The following is a 26,210-nucleotide window of genomic DNA, read 5'->3' on the forward strand; positions in this document are numbered from 1 at the left end:
GTAGTTCTCAGGCTTCTGCTTCTGTTTTATATGTAGTTAGACCATCAAAATGGTTTGTTTTTGATTTCCATTGCCATTGGAGGGAATGGTAATATTACCATAGATGATTAACTAATTATTAATAAGAAAGGGAAGCACAGGGGATAAGGACCTTAATAAACTGGGGAATATGAGCCTGTTTGCTTCATCAAGAAGCTAAACTCTACACCCCAGGGGGTCATAGTATTGGTCTGCTAGGATTAAGAATTCTCTCTTCCCTTTTTTGGTACAAGATTAGGGGAGAGAAAGGGGGTCATGGAGAGACAAACACACACAGTGGAAGTCCAGATGGTGTAGGAAGAGGAGCTTGACCACAGAGGGCTGTCTGGCTAGACTGGGGGAACAATGGATTACCTAGGTGGTGGAGCCATCAAAAGCCAGTGACAGCAAGGAAAATTTATTAGTTATTTTGAAAAAAGCATTTGGTCCATGCCAAACCCAAATTAATATAATCCCAGGGCAACAAAGAAGCTCATTCTCTCCCTTTCTCTCTTGATTGTGACTCATACTTGCTCTATTTATTTGTGAGCTGTCTTGCCCAGGAAAACGTGACCACATGGGCTCCAAAAGACTAAGCTTTAAAATGCAACAGAGACTTTGGATACTGGCTTTTGTTTTGGCCTTGATGAGGACACGACTGGACTCTTTTCACAGTGGGACAGAAGAGATGAGTTATTGGAAATGCAGGGGGCAGCTTCAATTTCAACTTGAATAAACCTTGCTGCACAACAATCTCCCATGCATGGGTCCTTGGAAGGCTCTCCTGGAGATCCTGTGGAAGAACCTGATTTCCACCAACAATAGCAGTGACCACTGTACAACCAGAAAGAGGGGGGATTAACCTGTGTTCCCAGGCTTTACCCTGCACACAATAAGTAAAATGCAGGAAAACACGCAGGAGATGAATACACATGAACTTCAGGGCAATCACTATCTTTGGGGAGACAGAAGAAAAATCAGGTAGGGCTTTAAGAGTATGTATAATGCTTTCTTTACAAGGTTTGAATAAAACTGGAAAAAACATTTTTGTATGTTTATCATTAGGATTGGGCCCAGAAATATTTTATTGGTCATATATTAATTCTTGTCCCCTTCTTTATGTTTGAAATGTTTCTGAACTAACTTAAATTCTGTCTATATGGTGAAAACTAACTTTACTCTTTGTCTGATTTCTACTGATTCAATTTATTTCTAGACAGGATTCATATTGCCAATCTCTTCTGTAGTATTCTAGGAATTTTTAAAAGACTATGTTGTTAGATGCATAAGCAATAGATGCATGAGGCTATTGAGAGTTAAAAGTGGCCAGTCCAAACTGAGATGTGCTGTAAGTATAAAACATGCAGTGGATTTTGGAGGTATGAGGCCCCAAAAAATGCATTAATAGTTTATTACATGTCAAAATGAAATTTTGAATATATTGCATTAAATAAAATATATTAGTGAAGTTAATTTCTCCTATATCCTTTTACTTTTTTAAAATGTGACTACCAAAACTAGAAAATTGGAGAAGTTAAATGTTTCATCCACTGGCATACAGTTAGCTTTTCTTACAGTAAACCTCAGTGCCAATCAAGTTTCAAATCGTACCTACTATGCTTTACTGACTTTTTTTCAAGGTGTTCAAGTAGATAATGTGCTATGCTTATGCAAATAGAGTTTGAATTACTGGTCTAAATTTACAGTTCCCAACAGTATCACATTCAACAGGAAATATCATGATTTCTTTGGTGCGGTATTAATAACATTCTGTGCTTTTGAATTCATGAATATCACTACTTTCAAACTTGGCCATAGGTCAAAATGACCTGGAGAGTGTTTTAGGAATATTTTTCTAAGCCCAACCCTAGATTCTAATTAAAAAAAAACTTAGAGTCACATTTTTTTTTAAAATTTGACATTTAAACAGATAAGAGGATAACATTCATAGTAGGCTTGGATTCTAAATTTTTTTAAATAAATATTTTATTATATGAGAAAAAGGTTATTTGTATAAACTCAGCAGATATATGTATGAATTAAGAAATACAAGTTCAGTTAATGAAAATTTTAATCTCTTTTTTCTTTTTCAATGTTGATAAAATATTATTGTATTACACCTCCAGAATTATAAAAATAAATTTATAAAGCCATGAAAATAAATGAGAAATGTGTATTGATAATTTTCTATTCATTTCCAGATTAATTTTTTAAAGACCGAAGTGGAAAGGAAGAGCAAAATGATCCGAGATCTTCAGAATGAGGTAAGGCATAAATTTCATGCAAATTTTATACAAATCAAAGAATATACACAAACACCCTGATTTGCCAAAAGCTTTGGAGTCATGATCACGTGCAAGTTTGGTCTCCAGTTATGTGCTAATCTCTACTTCTACATTTATTTGATAATGTTATTGGTTCTTATATCTCTACTTCACTTTCCCTTCTGATTATATTTTGCTTGGGAAATGTTAAAAATGTATTTTCATTTCATAAATTTGTCTACCAATTAACATTACAGACACTGAAGAGAAAGGCTAGCTAGAAATTGACTTCATGCTAGGAAGAACCAATCTCCAATGAAAAGTTTATGCAAGAATTCTAGAGTAATGTAGGTTTGAATAATATAAACTAACAACTTTCATTATAGCCTTTAAAATGTAAGAACCTATATAACATTATACACTTTTCTTCTTGTTCTATCTTGCTATACAACTGATACTTAATTTTTATAAAGATTTTATTTATTTATCTTTAAAGGGGAAGGGAAGGAGAAAAATATCAATGTATGATTGCCTCTCGTGAGTCCCCTGTTGGGAACTGGCCTGCAACCCCGGCATGTGCCCTGACTGGGAACTGAACCGCAATTGTGTGGTTCGCAGGCCCCCACTCAATCCACTGAGCTACACTAGCCAGGGCTGATACTTAATTTTTTAAAAAATTCTTTCATTGTGTTTTTATTTCTACCTTTTTACTTTTTTTAAAATGCAATTTGTTACTTAGGACTAATGAACCATGATCAATTATGGGTACATCTTTCTTGATCAATCCCACTAACTATGATTAATTTTTTATTACAAATCAGTCACCTTAGCTTTATGAGTTTCTCTTTCTTTTCTTCCATCTCTTCTTCCTTGCTTTCTTTTTTTTTTTTTTTGAGTCATTTAGAGACATTATTCCTAAACGATTTCCACCTGGTGTCAGGGTTGAACAATAGACTTGACAAATGTCTTGGTATCCAAGGCCAGCACGGGCACTCTGACAGTGATATTCAAATGCTTCTTCAGATGTGCAAAGACCGTAAGGGTGAAAGGAAACAAGACAATTTTAAATGGTTTTCTGATAATTTCACTTTAATGTCTTTCTAATGATTTTTCTTCTCAGTCTTCTCAAGAAAGAGTGATGGGGTAGGATTGATAAAGTTTCCTCTAAAACCTAAACTTTGTGGATTTCCTGTTCAGAGTGGAAAATGTCACATCAGAGTTACCAGAGTACCTGGTGTACTAGATAATTTCTTGTTCACTTAGGTTCAGTGAAAGCACGGTGAAGGCCTAGGTTGCCCTAGTCATACAATTTCCACAGATCGTTTAAGACAGGAGAAACTTTTAAAGCAATGTCAAAGATAGTATTAACATAGGAAAGAAAGTTCATTTGCACATACACACGTATACTCTCGTGAAACGTGTACTGGGTTGTATGCTAATGGAAGGACTATGGGTTAATCTAAATCTCTATGTGTCTCACCAGCTAACTTTAAATCTTGGGTGATTTTTAAAAATCTAGCATTTAACTAAGGAGGAAGTACTTTCAAAATCACACTATAATTTATTCATAACCAACACATATGAGGATGGACAAAATATTTTATCTCTGTGTAATATTGTATAATATAATATTAATTTTAAAGTATGTAGGCCAGAATAATTCTAAGAGAAATACAATTCTGCAGAAGTAATATCTGCTAAATGTAAGTTTTGTAATTAGATTTACTACTGCTTTCATTCAGAGCATTGAAAATTGATAAGATGAACATCGATAACCAGAAAGTTCCCTTAAAAAATAGTGGTGAGCATATATTATCAACTGAATGGTGAACATATATTATCAGCTTTTAATTTGATTCATTTGTAGTAATTCCTTGAATTTTTAGATTTATTATTTTGACAAATGGTTACCATGTAGAGATTGAGCAAAATAAATGTCCAGTAAAACCGTACAGACACTACCTAGAACAGTGTAATCCAGGAGTGAGTAATGAAAACTAAATGGGTGAACTGAATAAACAAAATACAAAAAGCAAGGGTAGTGATGCAGGAATGAAAACTACTTCTGAGTGAGGTTATTGGGGAAGTCCCTGTAGAAAAGGACTTTTAAAACATTATTTTTACATAATTAGCATTTTTCCATTATGTGAAAGTAACCATTAAAAGATACTTTCATATTAGCATGTAGAATTTAGTTTTTAACTTTAAGATGTCCCTTGGAAGAGGAAACATATTTACACTTTTTTTTTCAATCAAATGCTATGTGGGGTGGGCAGCATTTTGATTTTTTCATCCGGGCAAATATACCTGAAACAGGCTACATAGGAGCTTGTGACTCAAATATTGTGAAGCACAACCTTTCAGAACCTAAGAGCTTAACTGGAAAAGAACACTGGAGGGTACAGAGAGGACAGTGAAGGGGAAAAAGGTCAAGAAATCATTTTTAATTTATGAAGAAAATAGAAAGTACGGGCGGAAAGAGTGTACACGAAGAGTTGGTGAGAGCATTGCAAGCGTTTTTACTTCATTTATCTCTCTCTGCCCGTGAGCATCACTTTGAACTTGTGTCTACAGGATGTTGTTACTAAATGGTGACGTGATAGCAGTAAGTTTTTTAAAAAAATGTGTTCATTTCTGTGTGATTTTTCCCAGCATGTTAAGATTTCAAGCAACCAGGAGAAAGCCTTGTCATATTTTACAGAAATTTTAGCAATACAACAACATAAGAAAATATACAGGCCATATATTGTGCTTTAGTGCTTGTAGTGGGCATTTAGTGACTTCAAACAGTTTTAAAAAATGTTTTTCACTGCACCAAGATATCTGGCTGAGATGTGAGTATAGAAAACCATGAAGATGTTTCCTGCCTTAAAAAAAAAGTCTAGTAAAAATATGTATCAGATTTTAATGTTGATGATAATGTACTTTATTAAAAGTCAATCCCCTTTAATATCTACACCTCAAAGGAAAAGTAAAACACTAAATCCTAAGTGTAAGGCTGCAAAGAATTGACTATGATTCTTGGAATAAATGTCACAAAATATTAAATTGTGGTGGTATTTTTAGTAGTAGTACTATTATTCTGTTAATGTTATGATTACAGAGTTACATTGTGGGTGGCATTTTTCGGTCACATTTTCTCCATACACTCTAGTTTTGTGCAACACTATGTAGTTTTTATCTCTGAGATTATACTATAACAGAAGAAAGTATAGGTGCATATATATTTTTTTAAATGAGAGATTCTCAGGGGGAGTTTATGACTAAAACAAAGAAACAGAATTAATAAAGATCAATAACCTCCAATCTGGAGAAAACTCTACTAAATTTTAAGTAGAAAGCCCATTTTGGTTCAACTCTTATGGGCATAAAACCCTCTAAATAAATTATTCCATTTTACTTCTAGAGAGGATGATGATTGGGCATTGTGTAATGTAATAGTGTGCTCGGAGTCATCATTCTGCCAGGGGAGTCTCACATCTGCCTGCAGATGAACAGGTATTACAGTTTGAGTCAGATGTGCACTGTGTCCAGGGCCTTGCCTGGGTTGTATTCCAATGAGTTCTTTACTACCTTTTCTCTTTATTTTCCCTGAGTTGCCTCTCTTAAGTGATTATTTGTGAGAAGTTTTGGTCAACCTGGTATTCTGATTAATTGTGTATCCAGGATTTAAAGTTTACTATAACCCATCTATATTAGGTGCTAGGGCTACTGTAATAGTATCACAAACTGGGTGGCTTAAGACAGCAGACAGGTACTCTCAGTTCTGAAAGCTAAAATCCGTGTTGTCAGAGCCACACTGCCTCTGGATATTCTAGGGCAGGGGTGTCAAACTCATTTTCACCAGGGGCCACATCAGCCTCGTGGTTGCCTTCAAAGGTCTGAATGTAGTTTTAGGACTGTATAAATGTAACTACTTTTTAAGGAGGGGTAAGGAGCTCTCTATTCAGCCTTTTGAAGGCAACCTCCAGGCTGATGTGGCCCCCCGAAATGAGTTTGATACCTCTGCACTGGGGAATCATCTTTTTTTTTTCAATCTTCCTACTTCTGGTCTCTTCTAGCAATGCTTGCTTTTCTTTGGCTTGTCAAGAACCTCTGCTTCCAGCGTCCTATGTATAGCCTTCTCTGTGTGTTTCTGTACTTGTGGGTTCTCCCTTTGTCTTAAACTGATACCCTAATCCAGTGTAACCTAGTTATTACTTAGTTACATATGGGAAGACCCTATTGCCAAATAAAGTCACATTCTGAGGGTCCAGAATGTGATACTAAATTTTGGGATGATACTAATCAAAACCGATACCACTTCATCATCTATGGCATTTTATACATTCCAAGTAAACAGCTTAAGAAATTAAATTTTTTTCACAGGCAAGGAGAAAATCTAGCATTTAATTCATTAATTCATTAATTAATCTAGCATTTAATTCATTAATTCATTAAGGAGAAAATCTAGCATTTAATTCATTAATTCATTGATTAATGAATTCATTAATTAATCTAGCATTTAATTCATTAATTCATTAATTCATTAAGTATAACTCTGTCTATATACATACTCTGATATTACTTATTTAGTTGCATATGTAAGATTTATTTGTCTATATGTTCATTTTTAGAATAGATATATTATTTAATTCCCAAACTTGTTCCAACATTGTGCTATATTCCCGAGGGACAGAAATAATATAAAATTTCAGTTACACAAAACAAACTCTGACCATGAAGGATGTAAAGAATATAACTTAATTTACATAATAGATACTACTTTCCATATAATATATAATGCTACAATAATAATTACAAAAATTATGCAAAATAGCTATAATAAAAGCACATTGAAATTTGCATTTGACAATAAAATACTGTAAGAGGACAGTTGAGGGCAATACCTATGAGGTGTGGTGGTCACTGAATGCTTCACTGATTGGATGGCTTTTGCAAGGGTTGGAATTTGTAGCTCNAACTCTGACCATGAAGAATGTAAAGAATATAACTTAATTTACATAATAGATACTACTTTCCATATAACATATAATGCTACAATAATAATTACAAAAATTATGCAAAATAGCTATAATAAAAGCACATTGAAATTTGCATTTGACAATAAAATACTGTAAGAGGACAGTTGAGGGCAATACCTATGAGGTGTGGTGGTCACTGAATGCTTCACTGATTGGATGGCTTTTGCAAGGGTTGGAATTTGTAGCTCTTCATTCACGACTAGACAGCAAATATAAAAAAGGTTGGCATTTCAAAAGTTCCCATGTATGTGAAAATATTGCTTGTTGTTTACTGTTGTGAAGAAAGCAATTAATTTTGATTGTAGCCGAAACCAATTTCAGTCCAGCTCACTCTCCAGTCGGTGCTACAAATAAGTGTCATGTGAAAGAGTTGGGGCTGCCAACCTGATCGATATGGCCAAGGCACAAAACACAGAAAAATAAATCTGAAAACCTCCACTATCAGATGCAACTATATCCGTGAACTTTCTACTTTAAAAAGACACAGAATTCTTACTCAGCATTTCAGAAGTACGCCAGGGCTCCTGTTTTACTGCAGATAAGGGTCTACTTAAATTTTGTCTTATTTACTATTGCAGTCAATTAATTCTGTCAAGTTGTGATTTCCTGCTTCAGAATGTTGGCTAGATGCCAACCTTATAAACAATTTTACGGATGAGTCTCCATTGAAATTGCGTGACTTAATGCCCCTGCCTGCCTCTGGGTCACTGTTTCTCTTCTCGGACAGAAGAGTGTATGGTGTTCTCTGCCATGCTTCAAGTAAGAGGACAGTTTTCATTTCTTATTTCATGAATTTTATAAAAATTATTGAGTATGTTTTATGTACTTCAGAAGATGTATTTCAGAATACTGCTAATTTTGTAAATGAAAAAACAATGTATGCAAGACATTAGACATATATTTATTTATTTATTTTATCCTCACCTGAAGACATGCTTACTGATTTTAGAGAGAGGGAAGGGGAGGGAGAAAGTGAGGGAGAGAAACATGATTGGTTGCCTCTCATACACACCCCAACTTGGATCCAAACGAGCACCCGCAGTATATTCGTTGACTGGGAGTCAAACTTGTGTGACCTTTTGGTTGTGGGACAACACTCCAAACAACTGAGTCACACTGGCCAGGGCCATTTATCACATATTTAGACATTTAGCTTTTTAAAAATGGAAACTATTGTCATCCTCATCATTGTTACTATTGTCATGGCCTTCTGAGGTAAAATTAGGACATCAATAAGCAATGCTATGTACAACTTTGATTAGGAAATGATTCTAAACAATCAAAGAAATGTATAAGAAACTCCACACTTCACTTAAACATAAATTCCAAGGTAAGACATAACTCGACCTCTTTAACTACTAAACAGTATAGTTCCACATCTGCCTGCAGATGACTAGGTATTAGAGTTTGAGTCAGATGTGTACTGCATCCAGGGCTTTGCCCGGGTTGTATTCCAATGAGTTCTTTACTACCTTTTCACTTTATTTTTTCCTGATTTGCCTCTTTAAGTGATTATTTGTGAGAAGTTTTGGTCAATGTGGTATTTTGGTTAATTGTATATCCAGGATTTTAAAGTTTACTATAACACATCTATATTAGGTGCTAGGGCTAACCTCAGTATATTTGCTGAAGGCTAACCTCGGTGTATTCGACCTCTCTAACTACTAGACAGTATAGTTCCATCTTTCATAGTGTCTCTTTCTACCTGGCAAACAAGGCAACCAAGCACTATCTGATTCACATCCTACCAGCTAAGAAAAATTAGTCAAAACAGAGTCATTTCAGACAACACCAGCAAAAAAAAAAATCCCAGGAAAACATCTTAAATTGTTCTCATGCCTGAGCCAATCAGCATGACCAGATGAATGGGGCATTTTCTTTGTTATACAGAGTCAACCCTACTCCAAGCACAGGTGAATTCGCCACAGAAAAAGAGGGTTCGTTGTGAAGATTACTAGATATTGGACTGATAAATAAAATGTACCCCCCAAACCATTAAACACATATTTATTTCTGTCATTTTCACCAACTTTCTTACTATCACTCAGATCAGATCATGCAAGAAATATTTTCGTCCCTTCAGGTCCCAAGTCATGCACGATGCATTTGCATCACCATATCCTTGTTAGCAAAGCTCCCTGGTACACAGTTCAAACCCATTCCAAACATATTAAGGATCTTTACTTTTCTCGTGTAATATTTACATGCTACATTCAAATTCTCAATAAAAGTGGCACAAAGGAAGCTTTAGTAGTATAACATTAGATAAATGCTCCATCCCTGTGCCTGGAAGGAAATTAGAGAACTGCTTTGTTTCCAGTCCTCAGACACTCATTATTCTGTTGTATTTGCTGCTCAGCCTCTCCTTCACTTCATTGTACCCTCCTTTGGGGCATCACTGATCCCACGTTACTACAGGAGCCTATGTGGTCAACCATCCTTCATGTCCCGGCTTAAAATGGGTTTCATCTCCTCCATGAAACCATTGTACCCTAAGTAGTCTTTACTGGGGTGGTGGGAGGGTGGGGGGAAACAGCAGAGAACTGTACATGAACAACAATATAAATAAATAAATAAATAAATAAATAAATAAATAAATGTTACTTTCATTTTGCTAAAAAAAAAAAACCCCACAGACTGAATATGGAAAGGTAAAGGAGCTACAAGTAGTTAAAGGTGGAAGAGAAGGAAACTCACAGAGTGGGGGTTATTTCAGCAGGTTTGAGAGGATGGAATGAGAGCCTCTTTCATCATGGGCAGGAAAACTAATAGATCCAAAATATATATGAATAACTTATGAAAATAAACTGATAATCTCCCATTTGATCCATAATGAAAATCCAGGAGACACAAGTTTGTGGGTTTTGCATAAGTTTTATTTTTAAAAGTATTAAATAAGGTAATATTGTTCTCATTGTTCATGAAAACTTGACAAAATGAAACAAGTTAATTTGTATTTTTAACTCACTGAAAACAGGTTGTTTATTTCTTTAACAGGTTGAATATACAGATATTAATTTTATAGCATTTATTCCTTGGGGAAAATTGGCCTGGTGAATTACTATTTCTGAATTCATTTTTATGTGGTCTCATTCCAGGAAGTTATAGTATATCCCAAATAAATAACTGTTTCAATGGCAAAGTGGCAAACTTTTTTGTACTACAACAAACTACACACATAGGCCTCAATTTAAGATAATTATAGTCTTATTATAAAACCTATGATTAACAGAAAAATCTGATGCCACATATTACTGTCTTTTTCTTTATAGCAGTTAAAACTTCTTGAAATTATATTATATAATTCATTAATTGTTCATTTTTCACTCTTATCTACTGCTTTTTTAAAATTGCAGTTAAAAACACATACCATGTGGTTGGAATGCAAAATGCATGTTGGAAGACAGTTTGGCAGATTCTTACAACATTAAGCATACTCTTGCCATCCCATTCAGCAATCATGCTGGTTGGTATTTATTCAAAGGGGTTGAAAAATTATGTCCACATAAAACCAGCACACAGATGTTTATAGTAGCTTTACTCATAATTTCCAAAGTCTTGTAGCAACCTTTCTTCAGTAGGTTAATAGAGAAATAAACTGTGAAAATCCAGACTATGGAATATTATACACTGAAAAGAAATAGCTATTGAGGCATAAAAGATGTAGAGAAAACTTAAGTGCATATTACTAAATAAAAGGAGCCACTTTGAAAAGATTGATCGCAACTATATGCGTTCTAGAAAAGGCAAAACTATTGAGATAGTAAAAAAAAAAGTAAAATGTGCCCTGGCTGGCCTGGCTCAGTGGATTGAGCGCAGGCCTGCGAACCACACAATCGCAGTTTGATTCCCAGTCAGGGCACATGCCTGGGTTGCAGGCCAGTTCTCAGTAGGGGACTCACGGGAGGCAACCATACACTGATATTTCTCTCCCTCTCTCCTTCCCTTCCCCTCTAAAGATAAATGAATAAAATCCTTTAAAAAAAAGAAAATACTCTGTGATATACTATATGGATGAGCACACAACATTGTAAATTTGCCCAAACTCAGAATGTACAACACCAAAAGTGACCCCTAATGTCAACTCTGGACTTTGGGTGATAATGATGTGTTATTGTAGGTTCATCAGTTGAAACAAATACACCTCTCTGGTGGGGTCTTTGGTAATGGGAGAGGGTATACACAAAGTTGGGGCAGAATGAAGTGTTTACCAGCATCTAAGACTTATTCACTATGTCATCTTGAATAAATAACAATTTTGATAGTGTGATTGGTAAATAAAGAGTTTAGATGAAGTGATTCACATGATTCCTTAAATTTCAGCTTCGCATACAAAGTTTATAAATTCTGAGCCTGGAGAAACAGCAGCACTGAAGCTGTGAGTTAATGACGCCTGAGACTAAACAGAGAATGAATTTCAAATGGACAGTCTTCAGTATTTCAGACAAATCCCTGAATGACTTTAAATTGTGTTTGAATTTGCTCAATGCTTTTCAGAATATTCTAGGAGTGTTTAAAAATATTGAACATTAAAGTTGGCTATTCTCTAGCACATGTGCTAAATAAGTGTAACATGCCTAGTAATCAGTCACCATTCAAGATTATTTTTTAAAAGGTTTCACCATTCAATTTATATTTATGATGCTAAATGTTAATTTTAAATAAAGTTGAAAACATTATTTTGGGGGTTATTTCTAGTAAATGTAAAAATTCATAGGATGTTAGAAATATTTTAAACAATTATAAACTTCTTTACCCCTTGAATCATAAAAAAATATACCAGTGCTTAGAAAGACAAAAGTAGGTGTCATGGGTAATAAGAAAGTTGGCAGTTAAAATACAGTCTGTGTATGTATATACATATATACATATACATACATACACACAAATAGTAAGTATCAAAGACATAATCTGAATGTTTTATAATCTGAATGTCATAATTCAGACATTCATAATCTGAATGTCTTATGTCTTTGATACTTACTATTTGTGGTTCTTAAATATAATTAGAGACTCCAACTCCATCCTCACCATTGTTATGAGAATCAGATAAAATAATAGTCATGAGAACAACTTGTTCTCACAACTATTCATTGTGTCCTTCCTTGTTCCTTCCAATAACTATTATCTATTAATATGTGACTGTTCCCAAGTGAAACATTTCTACTCCTGTTGTATTCTTAATTAGCTTATATATGGAAAATACATCTAAGGCTGAAAAATGGCCCAAAGATGACAGGTTCTAAATGCTGGAACCTGTACATGGTACCTTACAGAGAAGAGGGGTCATTGACCATGTGATTCAGTTAAGACTCTTGAGATAGTGAGATTATTGCTTCTTACTGGTGGTATTCCGGTGGACCCTCAATGCAGTCACAAGTGTCCTTAGTGACATGCACCTAGAGTTAGAAAAGATGCAACCACAAAATCAGCAAGTGCCTGCAGTAATGAGACTGGAAGAGGCCGGCACCGTGATCACAGCCAGGTGACTTCTGACCTTGGGCTCCAGAGTTATTAAACAGATGGTACACTTCTCTTATTTTAAGCCACCCAAGTTGTGGTAATTTTTCACAGTGGCTTCTAAAACTAATATGGTACGGTCTAGATGGACATGTACCCAGGCAAGCTGTAATTACTTAAGTGTACATTATATAATGGAAGATTTTATTTTCTCCTATTACTTTTAAAATTAAACTGAAATGAGATACAATTTATAGATAATGGGAAAATACTCATCTGTATCCTCTTAAATTATTGTTTATTACACTGTTAGGTCTTAGCTAGGCATTGTGCTAATTAAACATGGAGGAAATAAGATCAATGAATCCAAAGCCTTGTTGTAAATCACAGTCTTGTGTGGGAAGGATTTCTCAAAACATGTAATAAGTTGATACAATAATAATACAATATGCACCAGGGGTGAAGCATTTTACTCATTTACTCCATAAGAAATCATTGAGTGAGAAATTTGCTAGTGCTGAGATACACAGCAGTGACAATGGTAATGGTGATGGTGATGATGATACCACAACAGCTTTACTAGTATTTGTCTTGTGTGTATTATCACCATATGTGATAATACACGCCAAGGGCCAGCCTGTGCATTATCACCATACATGGTTTACATCCCATTCAGTTTAAGCAACTAGTTTGTTTGTTTGTTTTGTTTTCTTTAGTGTAACGACCTCTGGTGCACAGAACGGAATCAGTCATGATCTGTGGTTCTATGGTCCCTGGTAAACTTCATCCTGTGAAATTGGTTCTGCACAGTTATTTAAGTTTTCTTAGTCCTTTTTAATAAACACTGGTAGAGACAAAAAACCAACATGTGAGGTAGATCTTGCCACAAATCTTTTTGGTATCATCATTCATGATTTTTAAATGAAGGGATTGAGGGATACCAAGGTAACAGTTACAGAGTCAATCCAGCAGCGTGGGTTTGAGCCTAGGCTCTCTGAAACAAAAGCTAATAATACCCTCTGCTCTTAAATAAAACTTACACTATGAATTTCAGTTACCGAGTTCAATTTTTAATCATTTTTTTGCATTAAACCTGATTGAAGTTTGAAACACTTTCCACCTCTTTTAAGAGTTAACTTCAACCACCAACGGAAACACTTTGCCCTTTCCCATTCTTTCCTCCTTCTCCCTCCTGTGAACGGTCTATTCACATTGCTGTAGTTAAAATCGTTGGAGTGAAACATTAGTGCAGAAAACTTTTTTTTGCAGTCTTCACCAACACAACAGTTTTACCATGGCTGAAGTCGATCGAATGTACCGACTTGGCCCCTGCTCTCACCGCTACTCCTGCGGCTTGCTCGAAGGTTACATGTGTAATTGCATTTCTCGGCGGCAAGCCCCTGCTCTGCATGGTTTGCCTTAATCTGAACAATCCAGATGTCAAGCGGAGCACATTCATAATGGAAGAGGGAGGTAAGGAAAACGACATCTGACAGACATTTCTAGTTGCTTAATTTCACAGAACCAGCAGAAAGTGGCAAAGAAACGCGCTCAATTTTCCCTGTCCTTTCAAGGTGCTTTTGTCATTCTGCTCTCATGATAATAGACTTTGACATACATGTGGAACTGGGCACCTAAATAACTGCTTCTTTTAGTCTTTCTAAATATCACATGCACGAGTCCATTGTCTAAACTCACTCTTCTGACCATAGCTGTGAAAAAATAAAACTTTTTTTTTTACATTCTTCATTAAGCTGTTTTTGTCCTGTTGGATTTCACCACTCATAATCCCATTGATTTCTTCTCCTCGAGATAAAATTATGGCTTTGTTGATATAGTGGAGAACTGCTATTCTCAGCTTTCAATGAAATTCCACTTACCCTTCTATTTTCTAAGTAAAACTAACAGAATTTTATCACTTCTCTCACAATTCAAATTTACCTGATAGAGTTGCTAGATGCAATTTAAAAAAAACAAACATATATTAATTTTAAGAGATAAAAGGGATTAAAAGATTAAAATCTTATTTATCAATTAACATGTTTCCAATTTAAATTCTAGTATTTTTCAAGTTTAAGAAAAAGGTTTTTTTCACTTTCCAGTATCATTTATATTTCCTAGAATCTAGATACAGTTAACTATAGCAAGACAGTGCTCAATAGTATTTAAGCCTCATTTTAAGTTCTTTAAACTAGCTCATCATTTATAAACATAAATTCGTATTTCAGTAAAAATGAAAACTAGATTTGACATTAACAAAATTTACTCGATGTTAACTACAAAACTTTTATATGAGATGCATGGATATACCAGAATTTGGCCTTTATAAACTAGCTTACACATAAATAGTAACTTTATCAGTCCTCACCTATTTTGTGTTGCACCAGAGCCCCTCCCACAGCTTTTACTACATAAACACATTCCTCCCCTTAGGACAAGGTGAAAAAGTTTCCAACCAGGAAAGAAAGAAAAACTCTAACAGATTTATCCGATTCTGAATCATCAGCAAATATAACACCAGAAATAGGTTCGGGGCTACTTTTAACCTAAATAACATAAAAGTTACAATGGTGACCAAAAGAACACACAGGTTTCTCGTTAAACTTTGTTTTAATGGGTCTCAAAATTCTGTGAAAGATTTTGGTCAAGTTGTTTCCATTAAAAAGTACTGATTTTAAAAACTAATAGCTTAAAAACTGCCACTCACAAAAAAAACCCCAAATGGTCCACAAAACAGTCTCCTTTCCTTCTGAAGGTTTTACAATGCACTGTACTAACTAACCTGTCCTTTACTATTAAACTTACATGGCCATTTGAGACCAACAGTTCTGAGACCGTTCTTCCACCACTGATTAAGGCTGGGGTGGCAGGTGTTGGGGCTAATATTCATTTAGCCTTCTGAGCTTTCTGGGCAGACTCGGTGACTTTGTCAGCTCCAGCTGCCTTCTTGTCCACCGCTATGATGACACCAACAGCAACCGTCTGCCTCCTGTCAGGAACTGAACAGTGGTCCAGAGGAGGATAGTCAGAGAAGCTCTCAACACACATGGGCTTGCCAGGAACCATATCAACAATGGCAGCATCACCAGATTTCAAAAACTGGGCCATCTTCAAGCTTTTTCCCAGAGCGATGATCAATCTTCTCCTTCAGCTCAGCAAATCTGCATGCAATATGAGCTGTGTGACGATGTAGAACAGGTGCATGTCCAGCACTGATTTGGCCTGGATGGTGGAGGATAATCACCTGAGCTGTGAAGCCAGCAGCTTCCATTGGTGGGTCATTTTTGCGGTCAACAGCCACACTGCCACGACGAACGTCTTTGACAGACACATTCTTGACATTGAAGCCCACATTGTCCCCAGGAAGAGCTTCACTCAAAGCTTCATGGTGCATTTCAACAGACCTTACTTTGGTTGTAACATCGACTGGAGCAAAAGTGACCACCATGCCAGGTTTGAGAACGCCAATCTCCACTCGGCCCACAGGGACAATACCAATGCCACCACTTTTGTAGACAGCCTGGAGAGGCAGATGCAGGGGCTTGTCAGTTGGATGAGCTGATGGTAGGATGCAGTCCAGAGCTGCAAGCAGCGTGGTTCCACTGGCACTGCCATCTTTCTGGGTGACTTTCCATCCCTTGACCCACAGCATATTAGCACTTGGATTCAGCACGTTGTCACCATTCCAACCAGAAATTGGCACAAATGCTACTGTGTCAAGGTTGTAGCCAATTTTCTTAATGTAGGTGCTGACTTCTGTAACAATTTCCTTATATATCTTTTGGCTGTAGGGCAGCTTCATGGAATCCATTTTGTTAACACCAACAATCGGCTGTTTCACACCCACTGTGTAAGCCAGAAGGGCATGCTCACAGGCCTGCCCATTCTTGCGGATACCTGCTTCGAACTCGCCAACACCAGCAGCAACAAACAGGACAGCACAGGCAGCCTGAGATGTGCCTGTAATCATGTTCTTGACAAAGTCCCTGTGTCCTGGGGCATCAGTGATGGTCACATAATACTTGCTGATTTTGAATTTCCACAGGGAGATATCAGTGGTGATACCACGCTCACATTCAGCTTTCAGTTTATTCAAGACCCAGGCATATTTGAAGGAGCCCTTTCCCATCTCAGCAGCCTCTTTCTCAAATTTTTGGATGGTTCTTTATTGATCCCATCCGTAGATGAGATGGCCAGTAGTGGTAGACTTGCCAGAATCTACATGTCCAATAGCCACGAGGTTGATGTGAATCTTTTCCTTTCCCATTTTGGCTTTGATTTAGTGGTATGTTTCTCGACACCTGTGTTCTGGCGGCAAAGCTGTTGTGAAAAAGGAGAAGAAAAAAGGTTTCTTACCAAAACAACTGTTCTAGTAGGCATTTTAAATGATTTTAATGTAAAAAAAATAGCCCTCTCATTCAGAAATTGTTGGGTATTTGACCACTGAGACAGTTTTCTAATAGAAGTTTTATTTCTTAACCTGTATATCTGAAACTAGTTCTTATAGGTTATCTGAAAGGTCCATACACTTAATACATTTGTTAGATTTAAGAACACAACATTTACAACTTGTGTGATATCTCTCTATATATACATTGAATACATACCTATATCTATCTATCTATCTATCTATCTATCTATCTATCATCTATCTATAAATTATTGTCTGATACTCACTGCCTCCCATGATCACCAGTTTAATTTAAAATAAGGCAGTGTGGTTGAAACAATCATATGCTCACCAATATCCATTTTCTCAGTATTACATTTGGTAATTTAAAAAATGAGTTTTAGCTAGAAATTTATACCTACTTATCTAGCTACATTTACCAGCCTCCCAGCATCTTTTGTAGTGAGTCAGGGCCACATGACTATGTTTTGGGCAATAGCTATATAAAGGAACCTCTGAGTTCATGGTTATATATGAAAGAGAAAAGTGTAACTGCTTTTTTGTATAATTACTTCTTTGTCACTAAGTGCCTGATGTACACCTTTATTCACTGTGATTGAATGATAAATTCTTTTCCAATCTGCAAATTATATTTATGTTGAAAACTGTCTTTTTCTTCTAAGATCTGGTTCATATCTTACACAGAGGACTTTCCATCTTATCTTTGCCTTTTTTACGTTCTTGCTCAAATAAGGCAAAGTGGTTTTTTTTATCGGGATCTTTATCCTTCAACTTTTGTGAAAGATTTTGCTTCATCTTTATCAAAGCTCGATCTGTGCCCCTCTGTGTGTCTGGGCATTACCCCACACTTCTCAGATCTCAGAAGTCGCCACACAGCATCACACTTGTCTAGAATGGGGAAGGGCAAGTTCCTATCAGTTCTCTATTTACTCCCAGTTTCTAATGCAATACATGACACGGAGCAACTTTTAATAACTGCCTAATGAGTACCTAACCTGAATTCTCTCTCTATATATATTGTGTGTGTGTGTGTGCGTGTGTGTGTGTGTGATTATTTTTCTCTACCGAATCAATATTCTGGGAGGTGAAGGGGGAAACTTACTTTGGTAAGAAGGAGAGTTCTTACTACTTGGGATTTGTATTGAAAATACTGCCATCTGTGTAGCTCCAAGGCCTCTCTCATACTGCACAATTACATACACTCCAAGACACAGACTTCGAATCTGGTGTGAGTCGTTTCATTTTCAAAGTCTTGCAAATCAACAGAAGAGAACACGATTCAACCTTTATAAAAACAGAACTTTCTTTTTTCAATAATGTCAGAGGCAAGTTTCTTAATTAAGTTCCCTTAACTGGATATAAATTCTATCGTGCTTTTATTGCATTTTTTCATTTTATTTGTCACATAAGTTTAGGACCCTTATTATTTTTATAATGATTAATATTGAAACTACATACCAAGACTTTTTCCTTTTTAATTAAGAATCTTTGAAGATTTCCTTAGAAAAATGGTGACATAATAAGTTCTAAGGATCTATTATCAGTAGTATATTTGCTTAGTAGTGTTGGTTTGATTAGATTTCTTGCAAACAGTCTTTCCTTCAATTCTTTGGGAGTTGCTTTTTATACAAAAAAAAAAATAAGGTAACTTATCTGTTTTCTTCGAAAATTAAACTGAATTTATTGTCTAGTGATAGTGAATCAGACTCTCTAATCTGTCAGTTTTATCACAAGAGCATGTTCTTTCTCTAAAGCCATGTGGTCAAGCACTCTGGATTTCTGAAATTAATACTCATTCAGAGTGTCTGAGTCCCCTCTCTGGACAGAACAATAATAAATTAGTGGCCCTACAATGTAGCTTGTTATATTACATGTTCCTGATTACAGAAAGGTAGAGTCTGCACAAAAGTTCAATTTTGTATTATCCTTATTTTCAACATAGTGTCACTTTGAAAGAGGCATATGGCTAGACAGCAAAGGCATATGCATAAATATATACATGTATATGCATTTGCATGTGAGTATCCAGATATTAGACAGAACTCACTTGGGATCAGTTTTTATTTAAAACTGAGTACACTGATTTACATATACATTTCACAGCTTTGTGAAAGTGGGGGTCACATCCCCTATGTCTGTAGGTTCCATGCCTCTCATACACATTCCTCCCTGCCATCAGATACCCAATTCGTCTTTGAAACACACCTCTGTGATTTTATTTCAGAGCCTCTCATGTAAATTAATTGACTTCCTCATCTGTTCCCACCACATGCCGTACACATTTCTCCATCGTGGCTTCCATCGTTCTTGCTGACTAGTTTCTGTTAATGTGTCTGTCTTATACACTAAACTCTAAGGAAGGCTGCGCTCTAAATACTTCCGGGTAAGAAAGAAGAGAGGAACGAGGAGAGAAGGAATTAATAAATAAATGGGTGGGAGAATTTATGATTAAAGTTGTGTTAAAAATGTGCCAGCTTTCTGTGCCAATATGTGAATTATTAAATAAATAATAATCTTGCTTTGAAATATTAACTGAGTAGTTTAAATAGCCCATGCCCTGTAAAGACACTGCTATTTACTTGGGAATATGAATGATGTATTTGTGGAAGAATCTGACATTTTATTGGGAAGTACAATGAGCTTGACATAATGATCCTGGTGGTCAATTCAATCCTAATGTATTATCATAACATGGTTAGAATGAAGAAAAAAATAGGTTAAGATAATTTTATCTGACAACCAAATTCTGGCTAGGATTCTACATAAGTAGTACTATACACACCATTAAAGCCAGAGACCTCCGTCTGCACGGAGCCCATCATTCTCACTGTATAGACAAGTTGGTGACTTTAAAAGGCACCAAAAAGGTGACTTTTTTGTGTGGTTGGTTGATTTCAAACTGGCATTGGTTCTAACTCATGGAAACTATAGAAATAACTTCCTGCAAGCATTTTCCAAATGCAATGATTTGAGTTTGTGCTTATAAACTTTGTAGGTTTTAGCCCTTCAGAGAATCTGGGGTCATGGCACATGCCATTGTATTAACTTATTCTTCCTTGGGGGAGAATTTGTCCCCTGCTGGCACTTGGTAAATGATTACATTTTTTATGTGAGTTGTCAAAATTCCTCAGGATTATGAAGAGATTGTAATGTGTGTCTCAGGGAAAGTGAAAAACAAGAAGCATATTATGTATTGTATGGTTTAATAAATAAATGCATAAAATACATATGTATATTTAATATATATTTATATATGTAGTGAAACTTTTAAGGAGGTCAATTTATTTCTCTATTATAATTGTATGCATGTATGTTCAATATAGGAACAAAAATGGTAACAAAGAAAATAATAGAAACTTGTTTTGTCATCTTATAAAGGGAAAAAAAGAATATACAAACATATCTAACAAATATAGACCTGATGCCTCTGTAGATGAAAATATTATGTTTTACTTTTAAATCAGTACCTATACAATTTTTTTTCATGGTATTGAGTATTTTTGGTAATCATCAAATTAATGGCTGAGCAATGAGAGATAAATTGAAGGTGTCCATTAACTCAGGTTACACAGCTCTGACAGATGCCCTTTGATTCCCTGAAATGATTTTTTAAAAGACCTTATTTATTTCAATAGCTACCACTGGGCATCTTTCTGAGTCTCCAGCCAATGAAGGTCTTGTGAAGTTAAGCTCCTTTGATTATTTTGTCTCTTCCAGAGCCTCAAGCTCAACATTTACAAAGCAGTTGTGTTTTTCCATGACTCAGAATGTTGAAGTTAAAAAAAATTGAGTTGAATGTGTATCGGTTGTAAGTTCAGCAATTCGGGATCTCATTCTTACATTTTTTAACTATAAAATAAGATAATCATGCATCTACCTCATAGATTTATTGTGAAATTTTAAGTATATAGAAAGAATAGCAACCAGCTCAAAGGTAGCATCTCATTAATGCTAGCTATAATCATTGCAACTAGTATTATCATTGCAAATCAATTTAAAACACATAAAATGTTATATTCTCATGTGATTTGTTTATACTTATTCATTTTATGTATTTTTAGTGCTTCCTACTTGATTTACTTAGCAATATATTATTTATAAATGTACCTAGCTCTTTCTCTTTGAAGAAATGCATAGAAACAGAAAAATATCTTTTTCTGCAGAATGCATAATATGAATATTTATCTTCTTAAATACCATACTTGATTATACTTAATTTTTTAAATTTATACACAGGTAATTTTACTATATAAAATAAAAAATGGCTTATAAAATATTTCATAATTAATATTTTGCCTGTGACCCTTAATGCAACATGCAACCTTTTATATTTCTTGTTTTTTAAACATATCAGTGTGAGCAGTAATAAGACTGTGGATGAAAGTTCTCAAATGATATACTTTATTTTTTTCTGCTTAGTCACATTTTTCTTGATTCTTTCTCTAACACCCATCCCTATTTGTTTTCTCTTCATGATCCTCCCTTCTCTCATATTTATTTTCTTTGTGGTTTGTTAAATACAGAGGAGAAATTCAGATGGATATTGAATAATTGTCTTTACTGTCACAGAACGAGGTCCCGAATGTAACACACTTGATTGCAGTATCCCTGGGGATTTACATAATCACTATTATCAAAACTGTAATTACTGATGCCAGCTGTGCAAAGCCCTGGTCCTTGTAAAGAGTTGGGAGCCCTGAAGGAGCCGGGCACTGGGACACCACTTGAGTGGAAAAACCTTCATCTACTTACTCCCCTTGGTAAACACTAGTTCTGACAGTTCCATAGAAACCTTAAAAACAAGTTATGAAAATCGGGAATGGACAAAGAGTACTGAAGGAAAGTTTAATTATGTTTTCATAAGAGTTCAAAGCATCACAGTATGAGAAAAAAATAAGAGGTGAATAGCAAAAAGTAAATTTATGTATGAAACATATCTAGCTCCATCTCCAACTCTATTTCACATCTTTGGTAGTTTTTCTACCTTTATATATATTGTTTTATAAATATCTATTTGTCTAAATACATATTTATATACACCCCATAGATACATACACATGTGTGTGAAACTTAGATCCCCAGACTTTACCCATCTGTCCCTCTGGCCGATGGAAACGTGTTATTTTTCTAAGTGTTGTATAAAAACCTTTATATTGTTAACATTTTGATGTCTTAAAAAATTACCATTTGACATGTTCTCTTCACAATGTGTTCGTGTAGGGAACCATTTATAGAAAACTCTGCCTATCCCAGCACGTGGCATTCTTTCTAAAAACAGTGACATAGACGTCTTTTAACAGCACGTACCAAGGCACAGCAATTATTTTACTGATTGTCAATGGGATTTTATTTCTTAACAAATGAGAGATGTGGTACAAAGAAGCATTTGGTTTTCAGTTTGTTTAGCATTTGTTTAGCATTTAACATTTGTTTAGCCTTCATTTCCAGACAAACATCCACTGAGCTCATACCTTTTACTGTTCTTTGATTCTTCATGTTCTTGTGTCTCTTCTTTTTTCAACCTAGATTTCACTACTCAAAGTAACAATCACTCCCTAAAATACTCCTTCGTCTCTCTTAAATCCCAAACTTAATTAAATCTAAGTCCCTTTATGCCTGGCTCAATATAGGAGACTATGGCAGGTAAAAATCGAATAAGTATGATGAATGACATCATTTTTAAATTTTTGATCATTTGTCTCAATTGGGTCCTTACTATTGCCAAGCAGTCCCTGTAATCTCATTCATTGCACACTCCATTGCTTCTCCCATTGGGATAAAGCCCTTTTTATATTTTCTTCACTGTCCTCGAACTTCAACCTCCTTCCCCTCAACCCACAGTGTCAGTTAATATCCCTGCGTATCAGTCAGGCTTCTCCAAAGAAACCAACCAACCAATAGGAAGTATGTGTAATTTACATAAGATTTTACATGGGTACATGGATATTTATTCTAAACAATTGGCTCACATGATTATGGAGGCTGATAAGTACAAATCTGCAAAGTTAGTTTGGAGACCCGGAGAAGAGCCAATGTTGCAGTCAAACCCCAAAGGCTGCCTGCTTGCGGAATTGCGTTCTGCTGGGGAGAAAAGGCAATGCCTTATTCCATTTCCTCTTCTGCTGCCTGGATGAGGCCCTGCCAAATTATGGAGGACAATCTGCTTTACTGAAAGCCCACCAGTTTAAATGTAAACCTCATCATAAAACTCTCCTACAAAAACATCCAGAATAATGCTAGACCAAATATCTGGGCACTGAAGACCAGTCCAATGAACACATAAAATTAACCGTACATTCTGCTGCTTCTTTGTTCTTGACTTCGAAGAATTTTTAATTTTTTATTATAGTTGCCATGCAGTATTATACTAGTTTTAGGTGTACAACCCAGTGATTGGACATTATTTAACTTACTAAGCGGTCCCTCTGATAAATCCAGTACCCACTTAACACCATGTATTGTTATTACAATATTATTGGCTATATTCCATATGTTGTACTTTGCATCCCCTAAACTATTCTGTAGCAATCAGTTTGTACTTCTTAATCCCTTCAACTTTTTTCCCTTCCCCCAAACCTCTGCTCCCATCTGGCAATTATTAAAAATGTTCCAGGTGTCTCAGTTGGTTAGAGCATCACCAAGGTTGGAGATTTGATCTCTGGTTAGGTCTCACGTAAGAATCAACCACTGAATGTGTCAATAAGTGGAACAACACATCAATGTTTCTTTGTCTCTCTTTCCATCCACGCCCCCCCCAATTAATACATTAAAAAAAAGTTTTCTGTGTCTATGAGTCAGTTTCTATTTTGTTTGTTAGTTTATTTATTTATTTTTTTTATCTATTTTGTCTGGAGTAAGAATTACTACCCCAGATTTTTGTTTCTTTGTTTCCATTTTTATGAAATCTGTTTTCCATGCCTTTACTTTCAATTTCTATGTGTCTCTTGTATACAGCGTATGTCATGGTCTCACTGGGTTGTACACCTAAAACTAGTATAATACTGCATGGCAACTTTAATAAAAAATTAAAAATTCTTTGAAGTCAAGAACAAAGAAGCAGCAGCTGTATGCATTCAGCTTTCATATGTCTTTTAATTAGAGCATTTAATTTAATCATTTGCATTTAAAGTGATTATTCATACATAGATTGTTAATTGTCATTTTATTATTTGTATTTTTCATCTTTCTTCTTTTTAAAGAAGACCCTTTAACGTCCCATGTGATACTGGTTTGGTGGTGATGGATTAGCTTTTATGTAAATCATCTCATTTAATTCTAAAATCTATTTTGAAAGATATATCCTTGTTTTGCCTTTATACATGAAGAAATTGGAGCTTGGAGGTTAAAGAATCTTATTCAAGGTCACAAAGCAAAGGACTGGAGTCAGTGCTGAAAGCTCTTTCTCCTACTGACAAAATGGCTTGTCTCAATAAAGATGCTTCCCATCCAATCATGGATCATAATTTAAGGGAAACACATTTTGTCATTAGAACCTTAATCTTATACTGGTCAGATAAGAACTTTTAGGATTTTTCCCAAAAAGTCTGTAATTCAACTGACTTATTTTAGGATCGCTATTTACTGACAAAGTTCTCTTAGAAATTTGATGACCAGGCACTGGTAGAGAGTTAATGGCCAAAAGTTGAGTACAACTTACCAAATTGTACCTTTTCCCCATATATTGCTTTCAAGGCATTTTAAAGTTTTTGTTAGTTGTGAGAGAAGCACGGAGGACATATGTGTGACACAGCATCATTAAGAAAAACATAAAGAAAGCATCTAAGAGCAAGACCAATTTTCCAAATAGGATAACCTATAATACTAGGCCCAATTTTGCTTTGATTTTCTTTTGTTTTGTGGATTAAAGGTTGTTTTCACTTTTTTAAATATGATGTTCTGTGAAATATACAGGTGCTTTGTTTTTTTGTATATTTTCTTATTTTAAAAATTAAAGCATAATTAGCCTTTTCTCTTGAAGCCACAGGTATCTTATATTTTGTATCACTTTGAATTGAGGAACTTGCAGTCAGTTTTTACCACAACCAGGGAAGAGTGCCCTAAGTTTTTATCTGCCTTGTGTGCAACATCCAATTACAATGCACCAGGGGCATTCAGCCTAGGGAGTTCAGGTGGAAAGGGCAGACTTCTTTCTGCCAACTGGCCTTACAAACTATATATAGCAGCCCATCTGTCCTTCCTGTTGAGCATCCTTTTCCCCTTCCCCCTGCCTCCCGCTAGGTGAGGGGAAAGAATTTCCTAGAGCTTGGGGAGAATGAAGTAAGGGAAAGAATCCCCTGCATGTCTGGCTTCGGGAGTGGACCCCAGCTGCATTTCCTGTAAAAGTAATGTAAATAGTAAGCAGAAGTGGCTAAAGCAGTATTGCTGGTACAAGAAGTGGGTAGAATAGTTAGACTTGTTTTGTCTGGGTAAGCTTTCCTTCCTGTGCTTAGCTTTACTTCTGAGGGAAAAAGAATTTTGAGGGACAAGCAATTTGTAAGCTAAATATTATTACAGTAGTAGAAGCTTAAACCACTAGAAAGCAAGGGCTGCATTTCATTGTGATCTTTTTCTCTTATTGTTCCTCCCCCATGGATATCATTGTTCTTGTGGTTATCATCATCCTAAAAATAAGTAACCCCTACTGGGCTCTTTCAGGGTGGCAGGCACTGTTCTGAGTGCTCTATCTACTTGAGCTCACTCAATTATTACAACATTTATATGAGTTAGAAACTTTTTTTACCTTTATCTACAAAGGAAATTGGAGAAACTCATATGAGCTATCAAATTCAAGGGACTTTGCATTGCTTCCCTGAAGAGAAATTATTCCTTGAGTCTCAAATCTGGCAGAAGAGGGTTCAAGTATCAGTCCTACCATATACTAACTTTATGACTATGGTAAACTTATACAACATCTTGTGTCTTAGTTTTCTATTCATGAAATAGGATATATAACAATAGCTATCTCCCAATAATGATGTGAATATTGAATAAATTATGGGAAAGTTATTGTGATTCCTGGCATTAGAGATTACT

General features: G+C 35.5%; 2 protein-coding genes across 4 annotated transcripts in view; one reads left to right on the forward strand and one right to left on the reverse strand.

Moving 5' to 3' along the window:
* LUZP2 (leucine zipper protein 2) overlaps window positions 1–26,210 on the forward strand; it is a 382,927-nt gene that overhangs the window by 216,689 nt on the left and 140,028 nt on the right. For all 3 annotated transcript variants that reach the window (XM_037040408.1, XM_037040406.1, XM_037040407.1), the window contains exon 5: window positions 2,220–2,282. In XM_037040408.1, the coding sequence (XP_036896303.1) occupies window positions 2,220–2,282 (63 nt within the window). The remainder of the gene's footprint in view (window positions 1–2,219; window positions 2,283–26,210) is intronic.
* Window positions 15,591–17,108, reverse strand: LOC118983112 (elongation factor 1-alpha 1-like). The gene is given in 2 exon segments (XM_037040403.1): window positions 15,591–15,866; window positions 15,868–17,108. Coding segments are annotated over 2 exon segments (1,380 nt in total). The 5' UTR covers window positions 17,034–17,108; the 3' UTR covers window positions 15,591–15,652.

This window comes from Sturnira hondurensis, unplaced genomic scaffold (genome assembly GCF_014824575.4).
Source record: "Sturnira hondurensis isolate 20B ecotype Veracruz unplaced genomic scaffold, ASM1482457v3 Scaffold0002638, whole genome shotgun sequence".
NCBI classification, from domain to species: Eukaryota; Metazoa; Chordata; class Mammalia; order Chiroptera; family Phyllostomidae; genus Sturnira; species Sturnira hondurensis.